This window comes from Pristiophorus japonicus, chromosome 2 (assembly GCF_044704955.1).
Source record: "Pristiophorus japonicus isolate sPriJap1 chromosome 2, sPriJap1.hap1, whole genome shotgun sequence".
Taxonomy (NCBI): domain Eukaryota; kingdom Metazoa; phylum Chordata; class Chondrichthyes; family Pristiophoridae; genus Pristiophorus; species Pristiophorus japonicus.
In genome coordinates, this window is record NC_091978.1 from 352,096,575 (window position 1) to 352,109,444 (window position 12,870).

General features: G+C 41.8%; 1 protein-coding gene across 1 annotated transcript; it reads left to right on the forward strand.

Moving 5' to 3' along the window:
* Nucleotides 1-5,135: 5,135 nt before the first annotated feature.
* nkx6.1 (NK6 homeobox 1) lies at nt 5,136-8,193 on the forward strand. The gene is made up of 3 exons (XM_070865922.1): nt 5,136-5,721; nt 6,285-6,457; nt 7,951-8,193. Exons 1-3 carry the CDS (start codon nt 5,136-5,138, stop codon nt 8,191-8,193), a joined length of 1,002 nt encoding a protein of 333 aa, XP_070722023.1.
* Nucleotides 8,194-12,870: the final 4,677 nt, after the last annotated feature.

Here is a 12,870-nt window from a genome sequence, read left to right on the forward strand (position 1 = left end):
AGTGTGCGAAAATAAATCAGAAATAACGTTAAACGCAGGCATAAATCAGAGTCCGGCCCATTAAATCATTTAGGAGAAAGAAGAATCGGCGTGGGACCATTCACAGCATGTTCACCAAGAGTTCGAACTCTCAAGGCGAACTCTGACTGTCACAGCATCTAGCTGCATCTTCGTATTCAGGCACAACGCCTTCTAAATTAATAACAGCAATTCAATTTTGTAACATTACCCGGTGCTATTCCTAAATTTATTTGCCCAATGTATTAAGCCTAAAATAATATAGAGGACAGTGGCTCTGAACTTCCAAAGCTAGGCAAATAAATGCAATGTTATCTCGAACGCCTTTGCAGTTGGTTAGGAAACCGTAAAAAACAAGAGGTTAATTCACTCTTTTAATTGTGGGGAAAGCTGGCATCACCGTGTATAAGAGGCAGGCCCTGTGTTTTGAAGACCAGCGGCTATTCTGTCAAAACGTACACACATTAACAGAGACCTGTGAAAGATAAATACAACCTGGCCAATCCAACCAAACAACAGAACATAAAAGGGGCTATTAACCTAGGTGAAACCCAGTGCAAGAGTGAGTATACAGCAAATGAACAGTCGGTCGGTCATAACATGCAAAGATCGGGATTGAAGGTTAGCAGGACAGATTTTGATCCAATGGTGTTTCGCTGTTCTCGGACCCCAGGGTGGAATCCTGGATAATGTCCTTTAAACAACATTATTTCTGGCATATAAAACATACAGGTTTTTTATTTTGTTTATTGGGCCCGCTGGTCGATTAAACCCCACATGAAATGTTTTGACAATAAGTATTGTTGATCACTTGTGGCGGCTCCCTCCAGATGTTATGTAACGGCAATGTAAATAAAACTCAAAGACAACATGATTTTAAATGCCCCAAATTGTTAAGGTACCTCTGCTCTGCTGTGCTTGCGTCGCTAACTGTAAGGGGAAAGAGGACAATATTTTAAAGATTAATGAAATAAACAAGGACTTCATCACATTTTCAACCCCGTATCTTGACGCCTTCCATCCTTCGCACCTTTACCGAGTTGTTTTTTTAATGTTATTGCTGCTGATATTCTCCTGGAATTTTTGATGCGCCACATCGATTATGCGATCCGGATTCCAGATTAGCTCTCTGGTCACAGTCTTCTATGGACTCTTCGTCAGACGATTCTGACCTTATTGACTCCAGTAGGAAAACTAAGGGCCGTTCACTTTTGCAGGGAGTGAATAACAGATTATTGCGGTTAATAATTAAGTAATCATTAACGCGAACACACCTCCTTTGAATCGCCAGCCTGCAAACTCGCCTCCAACTGCAATCAGCCTGTGTCTCACACGAAAAAAAACAAATGAGACTTTCTGCTAAATATTGGGAGGTGTGATGTTATGTCTTGTTAGGCGCTGCACTATACTGCACTATACGCAGATTTAACCTTCAATGCAACCAGGATCGGCAAGACTTGATAAGACAAAACTTGACTAAAGTTCGCTTCTTCCAAATAGAGCATACTCCACAATGAGTGGATTCAAATCACTACGCTCTCTCTCTGTTTGGAAACAATAAGGGAAAAAAAGTCAAATCGTTTCGGCATAATATATAAACTTTGGAATTGCCGCCCTAAAGGCAGTGAAGTATTCAATATACAGTTTATACCAAGCTTAGTTCCTGATCCCAGCTAAATACCGGCGATAGATATCTAGTGACCGATCCGAGATCCAAACCGAGTCAAAAGAGCCCAGCATCCTCCGAGTTTATGCTGATGAAAAAAAAAATGTTTAAAAAAAATCCCTCCTGCTAGCTCCGGTTTTCATAGATCTTGCACGGACGCTGTACTTTAATGCTGCCAAGTTGCTGTTTGGTTTCCAAAGACCCGGTTCCACACGGAAAATAAGGCGATCCGTCCAGGCTGCGCCGCTGCCTTTGCCCGCTAGGTGTCGCGATATGAGCGACTCAGCGCCGCTGCTGCAACTCTACAAGTGAGGTGGGTCCAAGTGAGCGCTGAGCATCAATCCGTCCATCCAATGTGCTACAGTTAATGCAAATCAGTTAATGCGCACCTTTTAATACTATATTCATGCTCGAATTTCTCTCCATTGTCTAAGCAATCTGCAGTTCTAAACAAATTATACATTTCTTTCTAACACATTGCAAAAAGGCTTTCCAAAGTTAACAGCCATTTATTTTGAATTAAAATTAGCTGACAATTCGCATGCGAAGATGACTATTGCATTAGGTAGCTTCATAGCTTATATAGCTCCAAATGTCTCATTTAAAGAACCCCAAAACGACGGCATTTCGAGTAAAGTCTATTTCTGGTGAAATGTCACGACCCGCAGCTGATCGACTTCTGGTGCAATTCCAGCGCTTTTTGTTTTCGTCGTGGGAAAAGGTTTTAGTTAACTAAAAACATGTTCCCGGTCTGTAGAAACGAAAAGAGGCGCGGTAGTTCCTGCGTGCGGTGTAGAAGTTTATGATCACCATCCTGGACAGTACCATTGGCGGCAGTGCCCCCAGACTCAGTTCAATTCACTGCAGCGCCCAAAGGACTTGAGAAGTCAGAGGCGCCGAAGTCCGGACGGAGAGGCACCGTGGACTGTTGTAGGACGAGCGGTGAGCGCTGAAACCCGATGTCACTCACAAGGCATATCTCCGGCAGATATCAAATATATCACAAAATCTCATCAAGCAAAGTGACATAAAATATAAAAGAAATGTCTCACTTTTTTCTGTCATCGGAATCGTTCACAAAACCTGTTATTGATAATAAAGCAAATATGCTTCCGAAATACATAGTACTTAAATGTTACAGTAACAAATACAGCTTTGGTTTATGGTTGGGGGGCTTAAGTTATATATATAAAATATCCATATCTACATTCATCTATAGAATATAGGGTATGTATGCATAGATTATAAATATATGCTATATTGAGCATAAGCTATGTGCTTCTACTTTGTGTCGCCCACGATAAAGAACACTGATTTACCCAAATACACATTTATGTAACTCTACCTACATAAAAATACTTTCTGTAAATAGCAGCTGCATAGTTGCATTAACTTTTTCCAACTTTACCAACAAGTAAAGGAATTTGGCGTCTTTACAAAGGGAAGGTGTATGCGGGCACGTCCCTCTGATGTTCAGTGCCATTACGTGTAGTTAACATATATATAAGATATAAATAAACTAGCAGTCTATCCAAAGTTTACTAAAGTACATTTCCTAAAAACGTGTGTTAACTCGCTTAACAATAGTAAAATGGATTTACTCCGTTGAATGGGATTTCACCAACGTCATTTTCTGTAACATATAAAATGTCCATCTGTATTTTTAGATGTGTACAAGGCCGTATAAAGCACGACCGAAAATTTCGGAAGTTATTCACTTTATCCCCTGATCTTTTAATTCAGAGCTCTATGCGGCCATCAGTATATTGCGCTTGCTCTGTTTTAAGCAAGTAGAGATACTGATTTATCTTTTACCGATTGCATTGTCATTGATAAAACAAACGATCGCAAAGAACCGATAAATGATCGCTTGCACCGAACCGGCAGTGGTGGTTGGAGGGAGGGAAGGGTTTGAATATATTCAGTTCATTTTCACCATTTGTACTCTGTTGCCAGCGACTAATTATAATATCGACAGAGTTTCAGATGGCACTCAGAACAGTTAATCACGGACACATATATTCAGCTTTTTAAACTTCTGGAAGCCTCAAGTCTCGGTCGTTTATGAAACCCATTTAACGGCGTAAAGGTGACTACAACGCTGTCTTTCTGAAAAGAAAGCGGTCACCGAGGAGAAATATTGACTATTCTCCATAAACGCCTGATTCTGAATAAACAGCCCTTAGGAAAAAAAATCAGTCCAAGCATACATTACCATCACATTGCTTCATTAATCCATGTCTGACTTTATTGCATCATATCTCATTTGAAAACAATTGTATAATTTTTCTCGAAAAATCACAGTTTTAATTTACAGGGTGCCATGATATAACGGCAAAACACGGATGATTTTATGATATCGAAAGAACTAAAGGTTAGTTCAAAGCAGATGTTGTGCTTTTGTTCCTGTAATTATGTTCAAATAACTTCAGATTACTTCACCCTATCAGAAACATTTAGCCGTGAATGGTGGGACCCAGAGCAGCTCGTCCCCGACACGCGTTCGACCCTGCTGGCATCTGTCGCCTGTGTGTTATTGCTACATTTACGGTTGTTTAATTAAAAACAATTTAATTTACACATTCCTTGGGAAACGTATGTTACCCAATTAACATCTGAACACAAAACAATGCGCGTTGCGGGTGCTTATTCCAGCGAGAGAGTGTTTTTAAACGGGATATTTCAGGTCAATGCAATTCTTGAAACATAATCCGAACCTTAGATTAGTTTAACAAAACAAGTCGCCGACAGATGTTTTTTTCTCTCCAAGCTCCTAAATAAAGGGTCATTTGGACTTTACACCCCCTTCTCTTACACGCTATTGTAGTTTCAAACCATTTTCTGGTCAGTTTCTTTAAATATGCAAATTTATGCAAGGGCGGGCTTCATTCGTCAGCCAATTAAGAGGAGGTGGTTTGGCAAGAGGGTGCCGCGTCACGGCAATTTTGTCCAATCACCCGGCGCCGGTCCCGCTTCGCCCCGGCTGCTTTGATTGACAGCAGTAAAGTTTTTTTGCACTTTCCCCCTCAAGGCAGCTCAGATAGAAAACGCCTGAAGTAATGAGAGTGTTTTATTACCTCAGGCTGTTTCATCTGGGGCGGCAAGGCGAGAGCTCAATAAGTATCATCTTTTTCTTTAAACCAAAATGCATAAAAAATTTTGAGAGACAGAAGCAAACCTCCCCAAAAAAATCCCGTCACCGCACCTGGGAATTTAACAGCCGATTTGTTTGTTTTCATCGTTTTGTTTTGTCTCTATTTTTTTTAAAGAAAAGCAAATATTCCCTCCCTGTAAAAGGTGAAAAGGCTCAGAAGGGGAGAGAGAAAAAAACTGGATCTTTTTTTGGACTTGATCTGAATAGAAGTGAAACTGCTGCTGTGTTTTTTTGTAATTCTCTCTTCCCTCCCCTTTTCTTGTGAGAACTTGTGGCTGAATCCGACCACTTTTGGTAATGATAGCGGTCGGGCAGATGGATGGGACCCGGCAGAGTGCGTTTGTGTTGAGCAGTCCGCCTTTAGCGGCCCTGCACAGTATGACCGAGATGAAGAACCCCCTGTACCCTTACTCCATGCAGCCCGGGGCCGGTGGAGAAGCCGGAGGTCCTTCCATCTCGTCGTCCTCCTCCAGCCCGCCCGGGATCATCAGCGCCGCCTCCGCCGGCGGGTTCAAGTGTAAGTCCAGCTTGCCCGGGTTCCTGACACAGCAACTCGCCTCCGCTACTCCTCACGGCATCAACGACATACTCAACCGGCCGCTGATGTTCCCGGGCGTGGGAGGCGGGGGCGGCGGCGGAGGAGGAGGAGGCGGGGTCGCTTCTACTTTGCTTACGGGAATCCCTCGTTTTAACACCAGTCTCAGCCCCCCGCCGGCGGGCATGTACTTCAGCCCCGGCGCGGCGGCCGCGGCAGCGGCGGCGGCCGCGGCGGTGGCCCGATATCCCAAACCACTGGCTGAGTTGCCGGGCAGGACTCCCATCTTCTGGCCGGGAGTCATGCAGAGTCCACCTTGGAGAGACGCCAGGCTGGGCTGCTCACCGCGTAAGTACAAGCTTCTCCTCGTCTTCTTTCAACCAGTCATATTTTAGAAAAGAACTATTATATTATTGCACATTTTGGCTGATTATTTCGATCCGTTCATTTTAATTACTCTTTTGGCAAACATCAAAGTTTTGTAAATACATTTCCCAATAAAACTAAGCTTAATGATTGATTATGTTTGTATTATTTTAATAGTAAACATTCGGATCGAATTAATAACAGTGCATCTATATTATCCGTCACTATCTAACAATATGGAGAGATAGAGTTGTCAAATTAAAAGAATGTGCCTCAAACGCACAGTTAGCCTGCTCGGTGAGAAATATAATTATAGAGGTTGTTTTATTTGTCTAAAGAAGTGTTGATTTGGCCAATTGCCAGTTTACAAAAACTTCATATTAGTTTTTCTTATCATGACAACGTGAAATGTGCAGATTTATCATATTATGCCGCCCTGTTCCAATTTGAATGGTGCATCTGTAATCCTTTTCACCGCGTTTTACTGAAATCTGGCTAGCAAATATTATTTGTAGTTTAAGACTCTTAACGCTATCTCATTTCAGATCAGGGCGCTATGCTGATTGATAAAGACGGCAAGAGAAAACACACCAGACCCACATTCTCGGGACAACAAATTTTCGCATTGGAAAAAACTTTTGAACAAACGAAATATTTAGCTGGACCTGAAAGGGCGCGACTAGCATATTCGCTGGGGATGACGGAGAGTCAAGTCAAGGTAGGATTGCCTTGACAAATCTTGAATGGTTCTTATGAGTGTTGCCAGCACGTATTACAATGCAGTGAAGACTGAGAAATGTCGAAGAGGTAGCGCGTCAAGTGGGAAATATAACGGCTTTCATTGGGAAAAAAATAGATTCACAACACATATATTTGATCTAATAAGATTAGGAAAATATACACTTTAAAAATGCTGCCGATTAAATTTTAAATATTTTAATAACCCGTCGCTGCTGTGCGAGCTGATACAGACTGGTGTTTTTTTTTACATAAACCACTGTTTCCTGTCCTTTGTACCACAGAAATATCTTAATTTAGCATTTATTGTTGGAGAACAAATTTAAATCATCTTTTGTAGCACTGCGATTTAATCTAAAGGAGCACGGTGCACTCGCCTTGTTTAGATATTGCCCGTTGCTGATTGAATGGGTAGAGCTTTTTTTTCCTGACATATAATTTGTCTTCCTTTTTTCAAGTAGCAATCGGTAGCAGTGTCTGATCTGCAAATGTGCGGGTTGCCTTACTCGTGTATCTGTTCAGGGACATGTAGCGCAATGGTTTAGACATTTATTCTGCCAAAAGATTGGCATCTCTGATTTTTTTTTAAAGAGCTTCCACCACACCAACAATTAAAGAAAAGTTGATGATACCACAACTAAATATCTATAAAAAAATGTAGGGCAAGGGTTGTGTATATGTGGTGCGTTAATCTGTTATAATTATTAATAGAACATTACAAATTGTAATCTATCTCATTTTAAAGGAACGATAAATAGCCCTTCGCACCTTAATACTAGGATATAAATAACTTATTTTGATGTGCTTTTAAGTAAAGATTAAACTGTCTCAGTGTTTAATTTATCTCCATGAATAGTATATGTGGGCGCGCACAGTTCCTACAGATAGGGCGGAGAAGCAGTTTAATAGTGCATGATCAATATTCTAAAACATGCATAATTATACCTGGTAAGGATAAGCCATATTTAAATACACGGTATCACAATTAAAGCTAATCCAAAAACGTCATTCTCTCCAAAGCGCCTCTTGAATTAATACGGTAACTTTTGCGCTCATACAAAGTGGGTTTTGTGTGTGCTTAGCAACATGCTTAGCAGCATAACTGCGAAAACTATCCGGGGCACGACAGTCCTGAGGTGGAGGATTGGCCTGCAGCAGAGTTTGTAAATTCTCCTCCCAGTGTGAGTTCTCAAATTATCCCAAGTCCAAACCGGAGCTCTCGGCAGTCGGTACAAATGTCAAAATTGCCACCCTTAATCTGAGAACGAAAATAAATCTGCTAAACATTGCTGACAGGGGCGCTACCTGCTCGGGGGCGTCTGTGGGAAGTCTGCTGATAGTTTGCAAAAGGCGAGTCGAGAAAGTGTTTTGTCTGTGTGTGTGTGTGTTTATATAGAGTGTCTCTTTGTAAACCAATCCTCGCATTCCTTCAATTGTTGACAAACCGGGGAAATTGCCATTCTTTCAATTCAGGTTTGGTTCCAGAACAGGCGGACGAAATGGAGGAAGAAACACGCGGCGGAGATGGCAACAGCCAAGAAAAAACAAGACTCGGAGACAGAGAGACTGAAGGGCACCTCGGAGAACGAGGACGAGGATGATGATTACAACAAGCCGCTGGATCCCAATTCCGACGACGAGAAGATCTCCCAGTTACTAAAGAAACACAAACCCACTGCTTTGCACATCCACACAAGCGAAAACGAAAGCTCCTAAGGGGAGATGGGGGAGCTTTATATTCCTAATCCTACAGAACCTAGCACTAAACGCTCTCTCTCTCTCTCTGCCACTCTCTCTGTACATTTTCAGAGATGTATATATTTTTATAGTCTATATAAGTTATGGGAAGATTTAATCAGAAGCCCCCGGCGCTGCTAAGCACTAATTCTCATGGCTGATGATGCCTCTACTCAAAAGGACAGAGCGCATTTGATCTCCAGCACCAGGCACCTCCGGATGTGGAACACTTTTATACCAAGATAGGTATCTAGAAATATATTGGGATCAGAGACTGTGGATGCTCAGTTGTGTGTGTGGGAAGGGAGAGAAGGGGACTATGGGCGCTCCGGTACTTGTAAATAACTCATGTATTAAATACCGAACAGGAAAAAAAAAAGAACTGTGAATATTTATGTGTAAGATACATTTTGTATAAGAAAAAGATCAGTTTAAATTAGCGCTGGCTTGGTTTTTAATGTATAGATTTCGTTTCTCGTGTTTGGAATCTTGTGGAGTCTGAATGCCAAGTGTTGCCAGAATTTGTGTTTGTGGATTAAAAAAAACAGTATGGTATCTTTTTAATTCGTTAGCGTTTAATAAATTACATGGTAATTCCAAGAAGTGATCCTCTGCGTTTCGGCTGGTGGTGGAAAGTTTCTTGACAAATGGAGGCGTTCTGGCCTCGTAAGCTGAATCACTGATTCGAAAAACACGCAGGGGCAGTAACACTGGCTACATAGCCTATCTCGGATGTGTTGCAGCGTTTTATTACCCAACTGCACATTCAAGCTCGGTGTACACTTTATCAGTAACTTTCCAACCGATTGATTAACTAGTTGCGGTGATGTTATTACTGTGACTCCTCCCGCCTCCACCCTGGTGAGAAATGATAGTTGCGAGCGATTGAAATAATATATTACGGTATTAAATTTGTAATCCGATCCACCCTTTTAAAAAATCACCTTGGGATCTCGATGCAACAACCGAATAATGGTCGATGAAATCAGTCCCTTTGTACCGAATGCGAGCGGCGTTCTGTTTCGAGACTTGGCTGTTGGGACGCGCCTGGTATTTGGGAAGATTAGAAATTCTAGCAGTGCACTTTAAGAACAAAGTATGATGAAGGGTCATTAACATTTTGAGCGGTTCCTTTTCTGGTCAAAGAAGCATATTATTCCGTTTAGACCCTCCACGCTTGATTGTACTGGGTGTGTATTATTCAAGCAGCTAGATATTGAGGCATGTTGGTTTCAATTTCTGAGATTCAAATATTTACGGCGTTTGAGAGAAGGATTAGCAACAACAAAAATCTGCTCCAGATTCGAAGCAATCCGCTGAATTATATTGGGAAGCTGTTCAAAAGTAACGGAGCGACATTAAAGTAATTAGGAGGGGATTAGACAAAATAATGTATTACCATTATGAGGACATTTTACTGATTAAGCATCTTCTCATTTTTTTTGTTGCTTCAGTAAACTGATCAATGACCATGAGAAGGAAACAAGGGCTTTTGTATTCAGATCGGGAGTTTAAATGGTGTATAGTTTTAACGAGAATATCAAATCCAATTGCAGTTTCTTCATTCAGCTCACTGCGGCTGCCAAAGCTATAAAAGAACAACGGGAATAACTTGCTATAGAAATTCTGGCGTCCCATTATGTGCTGATGGGGTTCACCCACTGCTGGACTGAACGTGTCAGCCTCCACAGAGGAGAAAAATAGTGTTGCGCTGGAGGCGGTTCTCAGTTGCACAGTGAATTGAAACTGGTAACAGAACCGGGGTTCGCTCTGTTTAAAAGGGAGGGAACCTTTGGTTACACACACGGGTTTAATGCAACTCTACAGACCGAGAGCCGAGTCAGTCCATTTGATGCACTCGCAAAATGGATGACTTTGCATCGGATTGCAGGTCAGGGTAATGTTTGGTGAAGGAAAGTGTAAATGGAAAACCAGGGGGGTCGGTTCCATCATCTATAAACCGAGTTAATCAGAGCAAGTGATATAATCAGCCCTGACACTTATTCCATTTGATTTTCTTTTTCAAAAACAATGCTGTTTCTTACAAGAAAAAGGTCATCAAAATCAGAATGAAAAATCAGGGGATTTAAAAAAAACAGCATGAGGCACGTGACGGGGTCAGAGGACAACAGCTGACACAGGTAGAAAGTGCTACTCCAGGACATCCGGCCACAGGGCAATGGTTGTGTATAAAGAGGCGGCACTTCAAATTAAAAAACGAGATTTTAGAAATAGAGGTGTATTTAGGTCCCCCCCTCCCCCCCCCCAACTATTGAAGTCGACAGACAAAGAGTATCAGGAACACGTGAAAAATAAATGGCCAGGGCGGTGTAATAATTCACAGTATTAATAACTGATTGAAATTAAACTAAACGCCACGGTGTAAATGTACAATATCGCCGTGTTTGCCCTCCTACTGTACCAACTAATAGGACTTTCACCCGCAGAATTACTGGCGGTAATGATGCAAAGCGTTGCTTTTTTGAAACATCAACACAAAATATTACATAATGGAAAGCAGAATTGGAGCAAATTTCTCACTGCGCTGAAAGCGCATTTGAGCCCGATTATGCGCTGCTTCCCTTTCAGCTTGACTTATCTGGGCGCCTAACAAATTTCAGTTTGTTAACTGCCAGCATATATTCTTTCGTGAAAAAAAAATTAGCAATTAAGTTGCTTTGCCGTCCTAAGTATTGGTACAGTACGACTAGAGTCTCAGACACCGATTTAAATGTATCACAAATGTTAATAATCTGATCACATGGTTTTTTTTTGGGTGGGGTGCTCCAGGTGACGACTTGGTGGGATAAAGTACAGGACCATTTCGGGACTATTATGGAGATGCCGCAGACACTGTCTCTGGGACGGGGTAATAAGTAAAATTGGTCGGGGCGCTTTTAATTATCAATTAGATATTACGGATATTTGAGACTGTGTTTCGTTTCGGCTCCTGACTACATTGATGTGTTTCAATTGTCAAACAGCACCTCCGGAAATCGCGCATTTTCTTCCAGTTTCCAGTTGCATTTCGTTGTGACATTCGATAGAGAAACAAATCTGAAATCAATCAGGTTCTTACGAAAAATGACTTGATCCCAGCACGTGCACCCCAAGGAACACACTGGGGTGTAGGGGGAACTCAATTCGTTCGTCTCAGCATATAGAGTCACCACCAACAACTTGCATTTATATAGCGCCTTTAATGCAGTAAAACGTCCCAAGGCGCTTCACAGGAGACAGAAACTGACACCCAGCCAAAGAAGGAGACACTGGGGCAGGGCTGCAGTTTCACTTGGGATCTCATGGCTAGATCTTGTATTCCCCCATTCGCTAATGCAAATAGACTGCATCTCCTACCTTTTAGGCTCGTAACTTCCCCAGTTCCACATTCACAGCAAGATTGAAGGCATCAATTATCAATCTAAAGGACACGCCTTGACCATGGCGTCACCCTGCGCTCTATGCTGTTTATCAAACCATCTCTGGCGTCACTTTAAAACCTCCTATTTTAATAATAAATGATTTGTGGGCTCCATTTAATCCATAACTCATTGCTGACGATTGATGGGGGGGGGGGGGGGGGGCAGTGGAAAGACGCGAAGCACACCTAACCAAGGTTCAGTGCGAAATCGGAAAGAGGACAGTTACTGTAAACATTAGTACAGAGGGCTAGATAGAAATGGCACTCCGCTGGGTAACAGTTCCTTCCCATTCAGTGTATGAGTAAAATTAAATACTGTAGTTGCATTATGTTACAAAGTTTGTTGGTTTTAGAACTCGCTAAAGAAAAGTGATGCACACAATCAGAAAAACTATATGATGTTTATTTACAAGAGTCCAAATCAAATAAACTTTTTTTTGAACAAAATTGTTGGGACTTTTTCATTTCAGGTCATCTCCGTCTTCTCGTCAGGTTGTGCAACAAATGGCGCCGGTCTCTTTAAGGGGCCGCTGGTATTTAAAAAAAAAAGTGACTACTGTCTGTGATCAGGGTTTTGCTTGGATTCCCGGAATCAAGAGACATGAATATCTCACAAAGGATCAGGCTACTTCCCACTGAGTCCCACACTACCGCCATTCACTGTATTCAAAGAGAGATCAGGCACCAGCAGAGGATGCTATTTGTTATTGACGGCCCAGGGACTTTAAAACCTGCTTTGCAGACGGTGACTGCACAAGTCGACAGCTTTGTATTGATTAAGAGAAAGGTCCGGATTGCTCAGATCGTTTCCCAATAACCATGTTCATTACATGCTAATTTGGGTCAATAGGCAAGAGTTCGTGTGTGGTCTGTGCTGAGCGCAGCAAAGACTCCCAAAGCCTGGGAAATAAAACAACCTGCTCTCCTCAGATACAGTGAGAGCAGAGAGCAAGGCACTAAAAAAAAACATAGAATCACGAGACAGTCAACGAAACATCAGATGCACGAGAACAACAATGAGAAAAGAAGCCTTTTGGCGAAGCTAATTCTAGAGACAGAACCGATAATCGGATAAAATTGGCCTTAAACGGCAGAATTCACAATAGCCGAACATGTTATAGCAGCCCCCCAAAAAAACTGTTTACTTATGATCCTTTTTGTACAGAATAGATATATTAGTCAATATATGATGCTGTTGTCATTTAAGATCATAAGGAAATGTTTTTTAAGCCCAA